This window comes from Botryllus schlosseri, chromosome 1 (genome assembly GCF_051294905.1).
Source record: "Botryllus schlosseri isolate E-star chromosome 1, Bs_hap1, whole genome shotgun sequence".
Lineage (NCBI taxonomy): Eukaryota > Metazoa > Chordata > Ascidiacea > Stolidobranchia > Styelidae > Botryllus > Botryllus schlosseri.
This window is the reverse complement of record NC_137236.1, coordinates 23,999,802-24,018,670: the sequence shown is the minus strand read 5'-3', so window position 1 is coordinate 24,018,670 and position 18,869 is coordinate 23,999,802. Positions and strand designations below refer to the sequence as shown.

Here is an 18,869-nt window from a genome sequence, read left to right as displayed (position 1 = left end):
AACCGATATACTTTAGTGTATTAGCTATTTCATTGTAACCTTCGGCATACATTTCCACATCGTTCCTTCAACTGTTGAGAGCTTCAAAATAGAATTAAATACATTAACCTAATGCTTTGCAATATATGTAGCTCAAAGTCGATTTATTCCCTTGTGTCTTCGAACGGTTAGGAAACAGTGGCGGCTCGTGAGAATATCGGGTGGTGGGGCAAGGGCTACAAGCGATATTTTATCAACATTAAGTCAGAATGACGTTTTCCAATTTGAAAAAGTAACTTTATGATGGTCACATGAATTTCCGACAACAGTAATTTTAACGTAGGTGCCGCGAGAGATTTGCCGATGAGCCGCGACTTGAAGTGTGGATAAAAGTGTTTTATTCTTTTTTTTTATTCAACCGGTCATTTTACAAAATGTACAAAGAATCGTCCCTATGCCACGAATCGATCATCAGCGCATCTTTAGTAGCATGCGTTTTGATTTCGTGGTAGTGATTACGCAAACCGATTGGTCCTAGTGTTTCTAAGCCCACCCGAAAGTGTTTCGTACACGCTCCTGGTGTGTTACGACCAGGTGATAGGCAACCAAAGCGGTGGCACCCGGCGTACGATTGGATCAATGTACAGTTTCTAGGCGTATAAGGACCTAGTCGCTTTACCTCTAATTTTTGCTCTAATGGCGACTGCTTAAACGGTGTACGGAGCAAAGATTCAACACGATTCATGTTCGCATTTGACCTGACTAATTATCTGCATAAATGACTAGCACTCGGGAGATTGCGTATGCCTAACTGGAAGGTCAACGAGTTCGGACACATACGCAATTGTTATCACATAGATTGGGCCTGTCACATTGAATCCGAAGCAACTTTTGAATGGTCTTTAAAGAACTAAGGATAGCATCCTTGGAAAGTCGGTCTCTGAACAACATGTTGGAGATTTTGGCCTTGAAACTGGAGACTGTGGCACAGCATATATGGCTTACTGTCTTACTGCCTGCTGCGAAATCTCCGTTAGAAAATATATTACTAAATGAATGAGTCAGTGAAAGCCGTAAACTTATTACTCTTTTACATGACATCATCGAGAAGTAGCATACGCAATCTCATGACCCATTCCAGCATGTTAAACTGTCAAAATCAAAAAATAAAGACGAACACCGAACTTTGAATAAAATAGAATGAGGAATACGCTGATCGAGTGATCAGCTGTTAACTGACATCGCAAATGAAATAGCCATCACATTTGACAGGGGATTGTAAGCACATGGTTTGAAAGCCACAATTTCACAGTGAAATGAACATTGGAGAACATAAACTTTAGTGAATACTTGAATGCAAACCGAGAATCTTAGTAAGCTGTTTTGGGTGATCATCGTGATATATCATCACCGATCACGTTATGGAACGCAGACTAAATTAGAACAGATAGACACCGGCTTTTGCGTGAAATCCGCAATGATGTAGGTAAGTATCAGATCAGCGCACATCTCTGCCATAATCGACCTCGAAAACGAAATAACTGCCTCAATCATTGAGTGTCAACGTTGAAAATTGGCAAGGCGTGACATAATAAAATCAAGACATACCGCGCAAAAGCTCATGACAGATCTAGGTATGAATCAATAGGCCTTTTGCAGGACTTCGATCACGTGACTAGGTCGCATAGCAACCACAAATTGGTTAGCAAGCTACTTTCTCGCGCACCTGCTTCAGTGCTAAATATCGCATATTGTACTGTTGATTTCTGGTTGTAAACATTTCGGAAATTTGTTGTAGAAGCCATCAGAGATTCACCTATGCTAGATGCCAATCCTGTACAAAGCATATAGAATGATATCGTCAGAATTACGCAGAAATCCGTCGTTAACGTAGCCGTATTTCGGATACAGTATATTATCGTTTTAGGGCTGTAAACGTTTTATATAAAACGCAAGTGTCATGGAAATGCGCAAGGATTCAAATATGTTTGATGTCTTCGATTCATGAACTATGTAAACTCCTTGCGTCAAAATGATCGACATTGTAGCCGTTATATGGTAGTCAACTATGATTTTATGACACAAAATTCGACATTGCAGGACATTGACTGCGTGATATTTATTGCAGCATTAAGTTAGGTGTGGATAGTAAGTATACTATACTATAGTTGTATTGTAGTGGTAGTTGATAATCATTGCAGCATTTTGATGATTGATATCGATTGCAATATATATAGGATACTGCTATTTTTAAGCCTAGAGACAATGACTGCCAGTGCCAGTACGTTGATGTGTTAGGAATTCATGCCATGTGCTACATACTATATATATATTAAACATCCTATGCTATTGTATGGCTTCTCAGTTGAACAATTCAAAATATTTAGACCTGTACACCTATATTACAAGTTATTGATCATTCTGTCATGCTGCCAAGTGCCACTACCCGAAGAAAAATGATCATCAGCTCCAATTGAGGGTGCAACAAACTGTCCCGAGGCCTGGATTACTTGATTGATTGCCTGGATGGGATTACTTGACTCTTTGGCACAGTGCAAATATCTTGAGTTTCAAGACATGGCTATACCACATGTATACGAATTAATGATCTGATGGATTATCCCAAGAGAGCCGAACATAGGCAACTAAGAAATTGATGATGCCCTCGTCAAGAATTCAGCCTGGAGCCAATTATTATCACCACATAAAATTCGGTCATGCAGTAGAAGGCAGCGTGGTTTCATGCCAACAGAAAATGTCAGCAGATGATCTGGCCAATGACTAACTGTCCTGAACTTCTTTCCCGATGTTGATGTCTGCTTCGAAAATGATATTTCATTTGTGTACAACAAGACAAGCGCTCTTCCGCAGATGCTATGAATCTGTCTAGACAAGTGGCTCTGGAGGTAGATGAAAATACATAGGCATAAGAGTCTCGGCAGTTATTGAACTTGATAAGGTTAACATGCATTTTTCTTCAACTATTTCTTATGCTCTGGGTATCGAATGCACAAAAATTAATAAATTGCACTTCTTTCCAAGTTTATTTGTAAATTCAATGAATCAAAGAATAACATAAGTTCAGAATATTACGGAGTCAATGCAAAAGAAACAATGTTCGTCGTCTTTAGAGGATGTTTCTGAGTTGGTTGAACCAATACACAGAGGGGGTCAGCAACGAAGTACTATTTTACCTGAGTACTAGCGTCATTATGAGTTTAGGCTACTTCCACTTCTACTTGAGACTTTTTAGGTAGTACTTTTTTGTCAGTTTGTGGATTTTGTCAACTAGAAAGTAGCTTTGACGCATGATTGCATCCCCTTCAAGCGTGAGGTTGTCATAACAACTGGGCAAAATAGCCCCAGTACCACGGTAACTAAATTAATTTTTGAAAATTGCACATATTTGTGGTGTCATCACCCTTTTGCGTTGATCAAGAAGATGCAACATGAAATGTTTACAGTTGTCACGTGGCATTAATTTCTAAAACTAAGGGACCCAACCAAATCTACTTCATGTAACGAATTTCTTGACTACTTTTCAGAAATTCATTTCTACTTCCACTTGAAGTACTTTGGACATGTCCTGGAAGTAATTATTGCTACTTGTACTGGAGTATAAATTGAGGCATTACTTGTACTCGGTTCCCAACAATGACCACGTTGACCACCTCTGGGTATAGGATGACCGATCTTGTCACTGCGTTTGAGCTGCTCTAAGAGTTATTTGATAGTTACTTCCCTTAGTTCGCTAAATAGCGCACATATGTGACATCAACTATTTATCAAAATCGCGTGTGATTTGCCAAATCCACTTCAATCGCAGTTGTGAAGTAGTGCTAATAAGATCGGCATTGTATAAGGCAACAATAAAGTGCACTGCATTACTTAGTCTTGATGGCAGGTTCTCCCAAAAGATACTTCCGATGTGTTCAGCGGTTTTATAGCAGCACGCCAGCACCCAAACCAGCAGACAGTACATCCTGATCCTTGCGGGTCCCGGCTGCTTCAGTCATATCTTCCATCCAAAATCAGGCTCCACAACAGACAAATAGTTCTGCTTGAACTAACAAATACTCTTACCAGAATATAAACCAATCGCTTTACTTCAAATGCATAAATTTAAGTACATATGATCAGAGTTGAGTACCGTAATACGACTACGTTACCGATGGATTTCTGCGTAATTCTGGCGATATCATTCTAAATGCTTTGTACATGATTGACATCTAGCATAGGTGAATCTCTGATGACTTCTACAACAAATTTCCGAAACGTTTACAACCAGAAATCAACAGTACCATATGCGATATTTAGCACTGAAGCAGGTGCGCGAGAAAGTAGCTTGCTAACCAATTTGTGGTTGCTATGCGACCTAGTCACGTGATCGAAGTCCTGCAAAAGGCCTATTGAGACCAACAGCGGTATTGGCGTAAATCTGTTGGCGATAAATGACGAGTCGACTCTCACTCGACTGAGGAAACAAAATTACCACCCACATAGTTCAGTGAAAAACTTGAAACTTGTAACAGCGGTCGATACTAACTTAGCGTATCAAATATCAAGACCGATCTCGGTATGGAACATTGTCAAAACTATAGAAATTAAACATGGAACGGCAACGACCGATTTTGCAGCTTCGTTCCGCTTCGCAGAGGCTGGAGAGGAGAATTGTTTTGCGTAAGCGACTGTAGGATTTCTGGCAATTCAAAAACTATCTTCCCGAGCCCAGAAATTATTGAATCTGGTCTTGATCGAAAGCTACTGTTGCACCGATTCCGAAAATATAAATTAAAATAATGATCAGGCACTGATCCAGCTAGAATCTGTCCTCCAAGTCTGAAATATCGGCATTGTTCAGAACAATCGGGTAACCGCAACACAATGACCATAACAATGACCCGTTGCGACTCTCCGATTGTTCGAACAATGCCGATATTTCGACTTGGAGGACGGATTCTAGGTGGATCAGTGCCTGATCATTATTTTAATTTATAATTTCGGAATCGGTGCAACAGTGGCTTTCGATCAAGACCATATTCAATAATTTCTGTGCTCGGGAAGATAGCATTTGGATTGCCAGAAATCCTACAGTCGCTTACGCAAAACCACTCTCCACTCCAGCCTCGGCGGAGCGGAACGAAGCTGCAAAATCGGTCGTTGCCGTTCCATGTTTAATTTCTATAGTCAAAACCAATGGAGACCAATGCTGCCTTTTGAGTAAAATCTGTTTGCTGTACATGATGGATCAGCACACAGTAAACTCGGAAACACAATTACTACTCTAATCTTTAGGTAGCAAGCCTGAAACTTGCAGCAGTGTTAAATACCACCTTCACGACATAACATACCAAGTTTCACGAATTATCATGGTGCGAAACACCATCAAAATCGACCTATACCAGCAAAGGTCGACTCAACGCATATGACGGTAACCGAGTTCAGATATAGATACGATTGTTACATCACACCTTGGGGGCAACAAGGGAAGGTTGCCCCAACTTTCTCAGTAATTTTATGAATAGGAGAGAGTAAGTCACCGTTTCTTTCTTGTTGCATGGTTTTGAGAGAACCGACGGCGAAAGCTTGTTATGAGTGCTACCGGGGCAAGCCCCGACTAGGCATTCACAAAGCGAAAACACAGAAAAGAATTCGCTCTTCGCAAAGCCTTCGCTATGTATGGGCGATGGGCATTTACCAGCGAAAGCACAAGACGTATGCACGTTTTGCTGTGATTTCGGTATATCTTGAATGCTGTGCGTCTATAAATGGTAAATATTTATTATTGAACAAAATTTTAGGTGGGGCAATGCCCCAGTTGCCCTATTGGACGAGCCACCACTGCTGGAAAATATGATTGAATAATTAATATCCATGGCGATGCGATTGGTTAACTATGAATTTCCCAAAAGAAACTTATATTATCGTCACTAAATCATTATATTGCTGAGCTTCATTTTCATGTCCTGATCTGTGTACCAATCAATTTTTCAGCAAATATTCATACTAACAGAAATTTGTTTTTTCTTGCATGTTGCCGTGAAACATTCCAACTTTTGTTGCGTCAAATCACAGTTTCCGAAAACTACTGTCGAACATCGTGTTATACTGATAATATCCGCGACGTCGCAGTAGACATCTGACATCATCGCACCGTTCCATATCGACAGTTTGGAAAGCTGAATGATAATGAAACTTCTCAGTAATGATTACTGGAGAACATTAAATTTCTCGCTGCAATTTCTGACATTAATTTCGAGTCGACTGAAATACTTGGCGGATATGATAAAAATCTTCGAACGAAATACAAAAGAAAATATTTGGTTCAGAAGTTTATCGGAATATGTATGAGCAAACATAAAAATTATAGTTGCCAAGGGAAAGAATAGCCTACCGTAGAGCGCGAGCGACACAATGCTCAGTCAAAATGGATTGACTTGGCCTGCAAAGGGATTACTAACTATACCAGCACTATTACACTGCAACGCGGGAGTATTAATGTTCACAAGACAGTGATGCTTATCGTATTTTAGGCCTTGTGCTCCACGATACGAATATCATACTGTTCTTGGGTCCTAGCTTTTTGGTATTCTCATGGACGTATTTTAATCTTTCTCGTAGCGTGCGCCCGGTCGTTTTCTCGCGACTTATGTAGCTTGTCTCGCGTTACGTTTTCTTTAGACTAAAGTAACTTACGGTAAGATCGCTGTCCTTACAACCGATGTAGAATTCAGAAAGTTTCGATCTCGTCAATTCACAGGTTTGGAACCACATCTCGTTGCCACCGATAGCATTGAGTGTAACAGCAATTTCACGATAAAGTTCAGCATGCATTTTAGTATCCACTATTTTCAGACTAGAGAGCTATAAAATAAGGAATATTTAGAATACACGATTGCTTTACAAATAAAGTTGAGGCTATGGTCCATTTCATATATTGTTTATTCGAATGGTGGTAATAGTGATGTGATTGTGCATGGGAAATACCACAAATGCCAATCACAATGTTCGCGACGCAGTCGCAAAATTCCTGCTACGTCACAGTTCCATTTTGATTTGGGAAATCACAATATAACAATAACAATATAATAACAGCTGTAACAGGCAAATTTCACAACTCGCCGATTTTTTATTTTGCACGCAGGTTGCCGTAAAGCATTCCAACTTCTGGCTCGTCAGATCGCAGTTTCCAAAAAATACTCTCGAACAACCCGTGATACTGGCAATATTCGCGACCTCACAATAGACATTTGACTTCATGGTCCCATCCGATATCAACAATTCGGAAAGCTGAATAACAATATAACATTGCAACTTCACAGTTACGATTACTCAAAAGCACATGATCTCTCGCACAAATTCCTGACATTCATCTCTTAGACAACCGAAATTATCATTGAATGATTGATGCAGAACATCGTTCGATACAACGAAGAAATACTGGACAGTATTTTCATTTGTTTTGCAGCTTAGACCGTTCAACAAATTTTCAAAGGTTGTTGGCTTCTGCTAAAACAAATGCTAATTCTTATCCATTTTTTACGATGAATCTAAAGAGGCTAATTAAATTGCTAATTAGCTCCAGATCAATGGTTCTCAACAGGTGGATAACGTCCCTCTCGTGGGGGATTAAGGGGTTTCTGGTGGGGAACAGGCACACCTCCAAAATCAATGACACATCATTAACAATGTAGCCTTTTAAGGCGGAATACCACGATAACGGTGACCCTGCAGTTCACTGTTCTGGACTGTAAGTGATGCATCTCTAATTTAATGGCCTGTTGGATAAAAAAAATCATTTTCAATTCTGGATAACCAATACTGGAGTCACAGACACGTTAAGCACGATCAGCATAACGCGCAATAAGCTTTTCGTAGAATTTTACTGGTTACGGGTGCACAAAAATTGCTATGTTGCAGTAAACGTGTATGTAAATGTCTACTGTCAGGTTTTTCGGGAATGATGGTTGCGCTCGAATAATGTCAGAGTATTTCTAAGATCAAAGTAGCTCACGCTTTTTTCAAAATTTGCTACGGTCAAGTCCCAACGTAGCAGCTTTAAATTGTGGTAATCTGCTATGGTCAAGCTAGCACGTGACAATTACAATTTTCGTTATTTATTATAGTTTTAGCAATTTTCCTTTTTTGATTGTGTCTCTTGATATGGACTTGTGACATAATGAATAGAAGTTACGGGACGATTGCTGCTTTTTAGTGTAATTGTTAGCAATGATATGGCATAGCCGGCTCACACTATTCCTTGCAATCTGGGGCTACATTACATTCTTACAACTACTTTTATCTAATTCAAAGGAAGGGCAACATATACGGCCCGCGGGCCCGTAATGGGATTTTGTCCGGCCGGCGGACAGCTTTACGTCTTACAGGATAATGTGGCCCGCGGCCCCAGTCTGCAGAGATTTCCCACTGCTTGCTTACTACGTCAAATTTTAGTGACTGGACGTGTGTGCGCAGCGTGCAAGAGTAGAGCTTACGCGTAAGTCGAAGCGTGCAGACTTGCATTATCCGCATTTACGATGTACTCAACCCTAATGAAATGATGTCTTGGTAAATTTGGGTTTCCGGGTTTATCGAACGCCTTGAAATCTTAATTAAGGATTGTACCGCGTGTTATCAGACAGAAGCGGACATGGCGACGCCGGTATAACAATGCTATTTTCAAATCCACAATTTCTACGTCATTATATGCGAGAAATGGCTTTGAAGTGACATTGCTGTCGTTAAAATACATCCATTTAATACGATATATTCCTTGTATATGGGCAAATATAATTTATCGATTAGGCAATCCGGCCCGCCAAATACCTAATTTTGCGATATCCGGCCCGCCGACTGTGAGTAGTTGCCCGCCCCTGATCTAATTGAATATGGTGTTAGATAGTTTGGTTTTTAAGAATATGATGGCGAATGAAGCAGATGTTAGCAAGTCCATACGCCACATCAATAAATCAGTTGAACGATTTTGAAAATTTTAGCACGTCGGTTAACTCAGCTTTCGGATTTACAAATGTATCTAATATATTCATGAATTTTCTCTTTTAGCATAGAAAAGTTTCTTATAAGCAGAGTCCTTACCTTAATACCGTGATCGCGACAAAATTGTAAAATCATGTCCACATCTTTGTCGGTGAGATCACATTTATCCAGACCCAGCATCGTGAATTTGCAGCGCCGCAGAATACCTAAATAAGCTTCAACTTTTTCATACGTCATTGATTTATCTTCAATCGTCATTTGGTCAACCTAAAAAAAGTGTTTCATAGCATTGACATTGTAATGGCGTTCGAGTGGAAGCGGAGTACAACATGGGATATCAACTACTATGAATAATGAAACAAAGATAAAGAAAGTAGCATAAGAATAAATGTTATTATAGGTAGTAATATATAGCATATATTTCGGGTTGATATCAAATTCTGAAAATCCACCGGTCCGCCAAATATTTTTTTGAAATTGTACCGGTCCGCGAGGTGGAAAAGGTTGGGAATCACTGCTCCAAAGCAGTGGTTCTCGATCTTTTTCACCTCGCAGACTGGTGAATTTTCGAAATATATCTGGCGGACCGGTAAACATTCCAAAATTAATTTCAACCCAAAATGTAATGTATGCAATCGTTTTTTTTCAAGTATGTGGTGCTAGAGAGTGATATTAGGGTTTAGATCGTTATTAATTATGTTCGTACTCGCACCCATGTGATTTTACGGTAGTTAACTGCTGCGTCGACCTATAATTGCCGTGTCCAGATAAACGTGCTACCGCCGAGAGTAGTTTACAGTATTTAGCGCCGAATGCCGTGAATTTAACCGTATACTGCTAAGGTGGGTATCGTTACACGATGGCTAAGGTAGGATCAAATTGACCCCATCAGTTAATATGCTTTTTTCTTACCAATTTCGCTATACAGCTGTCTCAAACCTTCTGCAGCACGTTATAACGATGTATCTTACTTTTTTGAACCCACGCATGGAATCGGTGTTCTGTGTATGGAATCGGGGTCCTGGGCTCACACTTAACCTCGGAAAATCATCGCTGCTCACGCTCGCCTGATGTATCAGACAAAAGGCCAGCGATTCCAATCAGGTTTGAACCTTGCTGTCTACCCATTTCAAAGCTCCCACTGAGGCGTGACGCCATTACACGAATGGCGAGCTGTGGTCAAACAGGCCCTATCAGGTATTTATTACAACAATTATTACAATACAACAATACAGTATGGCTGCAGTACAATACAATAATACAATACGATATAATGTTACAACAGTTATTTATTACAACAAAGTTAATTCAATCGGAATCCTTATCCGGTCCAATGCATGTTTCACATGTCCGTGGACATTATTCACGCAGTCAATCCATGAATCAATCCGCCTATAACTGACTTTCTCTGACCAGCAAAGAAATATGAAAGCTTGTCTTCATGCCTCTTTGACTCCACGTAATATAAGCAATGCGAAAGAGCCCTTAGAAATCGAAAATCGATCAGATTACAGTGAGGAGTAAAATACATAGTCCGACAACTATATTTTCAAAATCTGACCTATGCTCAATCAATAGCTCATAGCGGCGAGGTAATAGCGATAATCAGCTAATGCCTTATTCCGCTTGACAGTGTATACCACCATTTAGGATTACATGGCTGGCAAGAACAATCCGACCGCACATGAAAATTTGGCTCGCATATTTGTTCGCCTGGGGTCAATTTTGACCCCACCTTTACAGTCGCGGGTTAAGCGACCACGCCCACTCGTATAATATTCTTCTCTTCGACAATATCGTGAGAAGAAACGTTTCAGATTCGAACCAAGCACCCTATCGTGCTAAAGAGAGTTGAAAATGTATCATGTTTAACATTGTTTCGAATCATAACGGCAAATAGATATTTCCTGATTAACCGTCATTTTCTCATTAACGGCAAATAGATATTTCTTGATTAGCCGTCATTTTATCATTACCTAACATCACCACAGTCACCGAGCAGAATTTATTAACAGTGTAATTTAGAAATGAAATTGAAATATGCTGATGAAATTAAAATACGCTGGAGAATATAGCTAAAAATTTTCACTCGGCCCGCCGACGTATTTCTACTTCTCATTTGGCCCGCGGAGGGAAATAATTGCCCAGTCTTGTGCTAATCGCACCAATAGCGAAATTTTGCGATCATTCATAACTGAATCGGTCAATAATATTCGTAATTGCATGTAGCCTATATTGCTATAAATTTTTGACCCTCTCATCAGAATTGTCAGATTTAGTGGAAGAGCTCTCATCTTAGAAGATTGAGGGCACGTAACAAATAATAAACATATTCGAACGTGCCTGTTGAAATAGTTACTTCGTTGCATGTCAATTTTTCCTGACCTAGTGTCTGCTGTATAGTGAATGAATATTGAAATCGCCCATGCTTACCAAACTAAAAGCTGCAGACGATTCCAAATTGGTATTTATTCACCGGCAAATAATTTTTCTCTGAGGGATGGCATTTATCCTGTGGGCTACAGATTGTCAGGACAGCGAGATTCAGAGTTAGTCACTTGGGCTCCTATGCACAATTAAACAAATAAATATCGAATTTTCCTGCCAAAAAAAGCGCAGTCTTCTTCGGCCCAGCTTTTCTCGCTGCCGAATTTTCGACACACCTTTCGGAATAACAATTAGCCTAAACTTCATCATTTGTTGGTGCGTCGTGACACTGTAATGGCTGACGCCGAAATGCCTATTTCTATAAATCATGTGTATTTCCTGCAGAAGGGCACCCGATAAGCAAGACAATGAGTGGCACTAAATCGCGTAAAACGCAAAAAAAAATTGAAAAATGTTGAAAAAAGTATCAAAAATATTCTTTGATTTATTATAATTTGCAAAATAATTTTGGGCCACTTTCAAGCTCGGTCACTCTCCAGTTGGAGGTTTGGGGTCCCCAGTTACGTTACTACACAAAATGAATGAATCGAAAACGAATGATCGCGCAAACTGCGCGACATAGCGTGACAGCTCATTTATACTTGTCGCTCCTAAGTCGTCAAATGACACATCTTAAACTTCAAGTCAAATCGGACATGTTTCCAGCCCTAATGTTTCCTCACGGAGTTCTGAATCAGTTTCAAATTCGATGTTTTACATATTTTATCAGTGGACAATTCTTGAACATACATTGCATCTGGGAATTAAAGTATAGAATTGTAATATACCTGGCGGACCGGAAGGAAAGTCGTCACGGAACGGTACCGGTCCGCAGCCACATTCTTGCCGGTCCGCGAGACATGTTGCAATTTTATATCTTAATCACCAAAAATAAGGTGATGAAGTCTTGTACATTTGAATTATTTAGCAAATGCTTTTCAACTGATTCACATCAGTAGCCAACGTCTTGAATGCGGGGAATCAATTTCGATATGTATGCAGTATATCCTGTGTACAGCAATTCAGCTGTAATGAAAATGCAATTGAGAAAAAGAGATGCTGTAATTATCAATTCCGTCTTGGGAGTCAGTATGTCAGCACAATCGCCTCAGAAGTGATAGTTCTGGCCGGCGCGTCAGATATCATATTACTACAGAGGACATAGCAATCACTACATGTCGCACGTAGATATTGAAATCTGTACCATCGATATTTTGGTCATCTCCCGGCGCGTCTCCTATCATTACTTGCGTTCGATCAACCAAATTGCGATATGTCTTTCTTAGCATCTGTTGGTTTAACGGATCACTTGGTTTTTTTCCATCCCAGTGACTGCCTTCAATGGAAGTGTATGAAATGCTGTAATGTTTTTTCTGATTCGGATCGTAAAATAAACTGTCACTATAGGCGGTGCAAGGGCACGCGACATCATAGTTGGTTTGCCTGTCCGACTTGCGGAAAGTGCTTTAACACAGTTCCGAAAGCGACACACCATTTTAAATCCTGCCACTCTGAGTCTACTATCCCCTGAGTTCGGCTTTTAAACAATCCGGAATCCCCTTGGAAATTTTATTGACTGTCCCGGTTAAATATGAGGGCGGAGATACTAGGTATCCTTGCCTAGTTACCGGTTGCAATAAACAGGGCTTCCCGTACAAATCGTTGGTTTCACTTCAGAAACACATTTGTTCCAAGCACGACATCACTAAAAAATTTGTAAATTACGATGTCGTGTGCGGCAGGTGTGACCAATGGACAATTCTTGCGCAGCCAGATATGATCTCTGCCAAGAACCATTGGTCCGCCTGTCGCTTACGGGGAGCTGTGTCTGCTTCCGGTAACTTATCTCCAGCCACGTCTACGACTGTTTCGCGAGTCGACTCGATCTCCCCTATTTCTTCGCGTTCTTTAGTCCCCTTTGCCGTTGACGCAGCGGAAAGCTCTGTTACTTATTTTCCCGGTACTATACCGGACCCTGCCTTATCCGTGGCCAACCTTTCATTTTTGTAGGAAACCATATCCATGGTAACAGTATCATCTCGGCCTTGGTCACGGATTTCGAATAATTCAAGACGCTCTGTCATTTCTCCTAAAAATTCTAAACATAAAGTAAAGTCCATGAAATTCTATCCTTCCTCTCATAGTTAGCTCCGCTTCTTCTACTACCTCCTCTGGGCCGCGCGACTCGTCAACAGTCGTGACGTCACCAAATTCATCTGCACCCCGAACCCCGTCCCAAATACTTATTAGTCGATTCCCGGTCCGTAGGCCAATCACTGGGGCCTTACCTAACGTTCGTGCCTGGTTCGGACTGCCGGGGATAGTAGACAGTCCCTAGGCCATCGTACCACAACCCCCAAAATCGTGGTTTCACCCCCATGGGATTTTACTTCCTCCCCACTCCAAACGTTAGTGAATAGTCGTTTGGCCCCTGTCACTTCACATTGTCCTATTCCCTCGCTTTCGGAATTGTTTAAATTACCTCTGCTGGGCAGCCCGAGCTCTACTCACTGTTGCCCTACCTCGCCCAGACATTGCTTCATTGATCATTTGCTACCATTGTTTAATTTTTTTTCTATTTTCCTTTCCTAACTAAACATTTCTTACAGCCAGACTGTTCTGAGTCAAGTGTACCTGTTTGATGCTGGTGTGATCAGACTAGATGACCTTCATGGTCTTATCGATCATTCCTATCTAATACCGAATACTGTGCACGCATATTTTCTGTACCACCATCACTGCCGTTTGTTATGTATTTTGGTTCGATGAAAAAATAAAGACTCTCTCTCTCTCTCTCTCTCTCCTTGCCCGGTTGGACCGGGGAAGTCCGTTCCCCACCACACGCGATGATCTGAAACAGATATCGTCGGCGGGAACGAGTCCGAACATCGTAGACTCGCCTCCCGTCGGTCAGAGCGTGTCTCCCTCGCGCCCACCTGCGGACAAGACTCGCTCTGTGACGGCTGAATCAGCGGTCGAGCGCTCCGAAGTTACCGGAGCTGTCGATGGCTGTGAAACCTCGACGAGATTGCCTCCTTCGGTGAGTGCATGTGACGAATTGAATGTCGACGTGCCTTCTCCCGAACCGGGCGCACCTCGTGCACAAGTCGATCTACGCGAGTTGCGCTCGGAGCTTGCGGACTTTGTGTCCGGATGTCCTCACACCACCGAGGCTTTCGGGCACCTTGAACGTGAGTTGGAGCTCTGGACTGATCGGGCCGCTGATTGCAGCCGCCCTCCCGGCCGTAAACGCCCTCCAAGGAATATATACTCGCGCGAAGCACAACGGCGTGCCAAAGTCAACCAATTGAATGGCCAGCGCGAGTATTGGTCTGGGGCAGCACAACACCTACGGTCCGCTTCCTGGCGCAATCAGAAGGAAACGATCAGACAGATCATCGAGGATGATTCTGGCAGTAAACGGTGCGAAATTCCTGCTGAAGACATCGAGCGAAAATTTCGTGCTGACGCTGCTGACGCGGTTGCTGGTGATGACGCTGCTTTTCCTTCGTGGATGACTCAGCACAGTTACCGGTGCGACCTGGCTTCTGCTGTTGACGACGAGTCGATTACTTCTTCAGAGGTAGCGGGGGTGCTGGCGACCTTAAACACAAGTAGTTCGCCAGGCTCCGATGGTCTCATCTATGGATTTTGGAAACGCTTAGACCCCAAGGGAGAAATCCTCTCTGAGCTTTTCAAAATCTGTTGGCGTGGCCGGCGAATTCCACTTGTGTGGCGCTCGTCGCGGGTAATCCTAATTCCAAAGGATCGCGACGGCGACATGCAAGACGTTGGCAACTGGAGACCCAAAGCGCTATCCAGGACGCTGTATAAGATCTACGCGCCTGGCTTGATATCCGCAATGCTTTTGGTACCGTTCGGCATGGATCCGTGATCGAAGTCCTAAAGCACTTTAACGCCCCGGAGTATCTGGTGGAGGTGATGGCCGATATTTACGTGTCTAATGTGTTTTCAGTCGCGACCAGTTCTGGTCCTGTAAGTGTCGAACTTCCAAGACCAGTTGTACGTGAAAGCAAAGAAGACTTTACGCAAAATTTAATAACATTTGTTGACAATTGACAATATTATGGAGTCTAGCAAACAGCAATGTATTGAGCATTTTAAGTTTGGCATATCGGGTCACAGGAAAACCCAGACTGCGATGTCATGATGGTGGCCCTAGTTATGTAGGCCTAGGCCTGCATCATTACTGGTTTTCACGGTCGAGGGGACCTTGTTCTAGTCTTCGGAAGGAATATAAATCTGAAATATGATAATTTATTGTCCAAATTGAGAAGAAGTGATCACTTTAAAAGGTTGATGCCTTTTCGTATCATATTATGGGTTGATTTAAGTTTTTGAAGACGCGCCGGCCCGCCGAGTATTTTAGGAAATTTACCGGTCTGAAAGCTTTAAAAGGTTGAGATCAACTGCTCTAGGGCAGTGGTTCTCAACCACCGGTCCGCGACGACATTCCTGCCGGTCCGCCACGTATATTACAATTTTATCCCTTAATTTCAAGATGCAGTGTTAATGGCTTGTCCATTGATAAAGTAAATACAACATCAAATTTTAAACTGAGTCAAAACTTAGTGAGGTAACATTAGGGCTGTTCGATTTGACTGTAAGTTCAAGACGTGTCCGTTGACAACATGCGAGCGACAAGCACAGAACGGATACGAGCTGAAGCATTGCTAAACAGCGCAGTTTGCACGATAATTAGTTTCCGATTCATTCGTATGTGCAGGACCATAACTGGGGCGCCCATAGCCGCCAAATTGTAGAGGGCCGGGCTTGAAACGGGCCCAAAATTATTTTGCAAATGAACACGAATCATAGCGTATCTTTTGAAACTCTTTCCAACATTTTTTCAATTTCTTTTCGCGCTTTGCGCGATTTAGTGTTCCTAAATCTCTTGATTATTAGGTGCCCTTCTCCGAGAAATACGTATGATTTATAGAAATCGTGATTTTGACATCAGCCATTACCGTGCCACGACGTACCAACACATAATGAAGTTGAGGCTAACATGTGACTCCGAAAGGTGTGCCAAAAATTCGGCTGCGAGAAAACCCATTCAGTCATGAATGATCGAAAATCTTCGCTATCGGCGCGACTAAGGTATAAAATAAACTCTATGCTTTTACAGAGTAGAATGAATGTGGTCACAAGTATAGGGGAAAACATCGACCCAAATGTAGGGCATGGGGGCGAAGCCTCCTGAAATCTGGCTTATCGCCCTGCGGGGGCCCAAAACCAGCGTTTTTAGGGGTCGGCTGACGAGGTGCTTTTTCGGCCCGGATTTGCGAATGGCCCACGCTGCTGTAAAGTGTTTTCTTGCAGTACGTGTTGTGTTCGTAGTTGCCAGAGTAGCCTGCGTCTGGTGCCAGCGGGCAATAGCAAGGTAGCACGACAAGGTGCTTGGTTCGACTCCGAAATGCTTCTTCTCTCGATATTGTCAAAGGGACGAATGTTATTTTTAGTTGGCGTTGTTGGTTAAACCCACGGCCTTCGGCACGAAAGACTATAAACGACTCTCGGTGGTAGAACGTTTATCTGGTTAAAGCAATTTTACCTCGACTCAGCAGACTCACTACCATAAAATCATATGAAGATAATTAATTACGATCAAAACCCTGAAAATGTCACTTTGTAACACCATATAATTGCAAATAAACGGTGGCATAGGCTATTTTACATTTTGGCTTAATTTCAATTTTGAAAGTTCACCGGTCCGCCAGACATTTTTTGTAATTTTACCGGTCCGCGGGGTGAAAAAGGTTGAGAACCACTGCTCTAGAGTACTTGTACACCATTCCCAAAACAAACAACATGGTGCAATTTAGTAGTAACATTGAATAATCCAGTTCTCACCTTCCTTGTTATCGGTCCACGAGACGTAATAACATCTTTGAATTGTGATCCAATTATGCCAGAATTTATGTTCAAACGCAGATTTGCTAATGAGTGTATCGACAGTAATTTGAATAAACATATCAATGTGTCAATTTGCGTTATTCTTAACAAGCCAAGGTTATCCAGGCGAATCTGAATTAGAAGGAGATGATCTTTTAATCATCCAGATTCTAGGATAATATCATATTGGTTCTCAAAGTATGGATTCGAATCGTATGAAAACGATATTGTTATACTTTTTATATTGTGGTTGTCTAGGTTAAGTTTCTTGAGTAGGCTACTATAGTCGATGCGTGACACGTGCAGAAAAGTTAGTGCGACAATAAGCAGAAGGATAGAAGGAGGGAGAGGGTGTAGGCATCCGACATTACAGTAATAACACCAAACTACAAGATTGTCATCAGTTACTGTATTAATGAATATAGTGGGGTCACTGGCCAAAATACTAGAAGTCTGAACCTATCGTCACCAATATTCCGCCTGCTCAGGTCGTATATTGTCGTTAACAATTGCCAATTTCATTGATCCCGGGATCCGTGGGCTACTCATATTCGGAAACAGTGTCATTCCATTCATAACTACCAAACCATATATTAAATATTAGCATTTGGAGATTCATAGCATAGTCTTTTGCTAAAGTCCCTATCTATATCTGACAACTAAATACGTAAAATGGAATACCTGTGATCTTTTTATCCAATCAGTGAGAAATAAAAGTTTGACATCATCATCACATCGAAGCCGGACGTACCGTAATTTCGACTGGTTTAGGATTGTCATCACATCAGCGAAATGCATTTGTTTGACGGAATCCATAATTTCGTAACCAGCCTTTTTACACAATATAAGCTTATTAAATGCAATATATCATAACGAAACAATTTTGGAGAATAAAATATATATTTAATTACGAAAACTTAATTCGATAGAATTTCACATACCTCAAAAATATCAGCAAATTCGAGACAATCTTTCACATACAATATCATCAATGGATCAAGATCTATTTGCTCAGCGAACGTCGCTCTAAGGGGAGATAGTCGTTTTATCATTGTTAGTAGTAAAATTTGGTCAGTGTAAAGCAGGTCTCTCGAATTGATTGTAACTCTTTGAACGTGTTGCTTCATTCTTTTTATGGTGTCGTCCCCGCACTCGTTCAGGAGACGAACAGTTGAAATATCCCGTATTGTAGCATCAGTTACCATGTTAAGAAGTTCTTCGAACAACATCTCGCGACAATCCCTGGTTGGGGTTTTGTGACCTGCCAGTCATACAAGGCCATGAAAGTATTAATACTGATGAAGGGAAACGATTTAATGAATTTTAAAACGCGTCGCCGTTCGAATTCTACACGCAAACATATCTTATGACGGTAACCTTTATTACAGGGCTGCTGATGGGATGCTTTATCATCTATTAAATCATACAAACGAGTATTGTGAAACGTCGCTATTTGCCATGATATGAGCGGATTCTACCCTTTCAAACTAATATGTTAAATGCATATAACATACCTAAGCAAATATAGTCAACTTCGACCGAGTATAGAA

General features: G+C 41.4%; 1 protein-coding gene across 1 annotated transcript; it reads right to left on the bottom strand.

The window, feature by feature from the left end:
• Positions 1–6,837: 6,837 nt before the first annotated feature.
• LOC145434346 (uncharacterized) lies at positions 6,838–18,174 on the bottom strand. The gene is made up of 4 exons (XM_080311713.1): positions 18,001–18,174; positions 17,278–17,451; positions 9,076–9,243; positions 6,838–7,269 (listed from the first exon to the last, which is right to left on the bottom strand). Exons 1-4 carry the CDS (start codon positions 18,133–18,135, stop codon positions 7,018–7,020), a joined length of 729 nt encoding a protein of 242 aa, XP_080167839.1. The 5' UTR covers positions 18,136–18,174; the 3' UTR covers positions 6,838–7,017.
• Positions 18,175–18,869: the final 695 nt, after the last annotated feature.

What these genes read in the sequence shown, in the direction of transcription:
- LOC145434346 (XM_080311713.1), bottom strand. Translation starts at nt 18,135, where the DNA reads ATGGATTCCGTCAAACAAATGCATTTCGCTGATGTGATGACAATCCTA. An exon ending in ATTGGATAAAAAGATCACAG is followed by an intron (nt 17,452 to 18,000) that starts GTATTCCATTTT and finishes CTTCTAATTCAG; the next exon opens with ATTCGCCTGGATAACCTTGG. An exon ending in GTCGCGATCACGGTATTAAG is followed by an intron (nt 7,270 to 9,075) that starts GTAAGGACTCTG and finishes ATTGTTATTCAG; the next exon opens with CTTTCCGAATTGTTGATATC.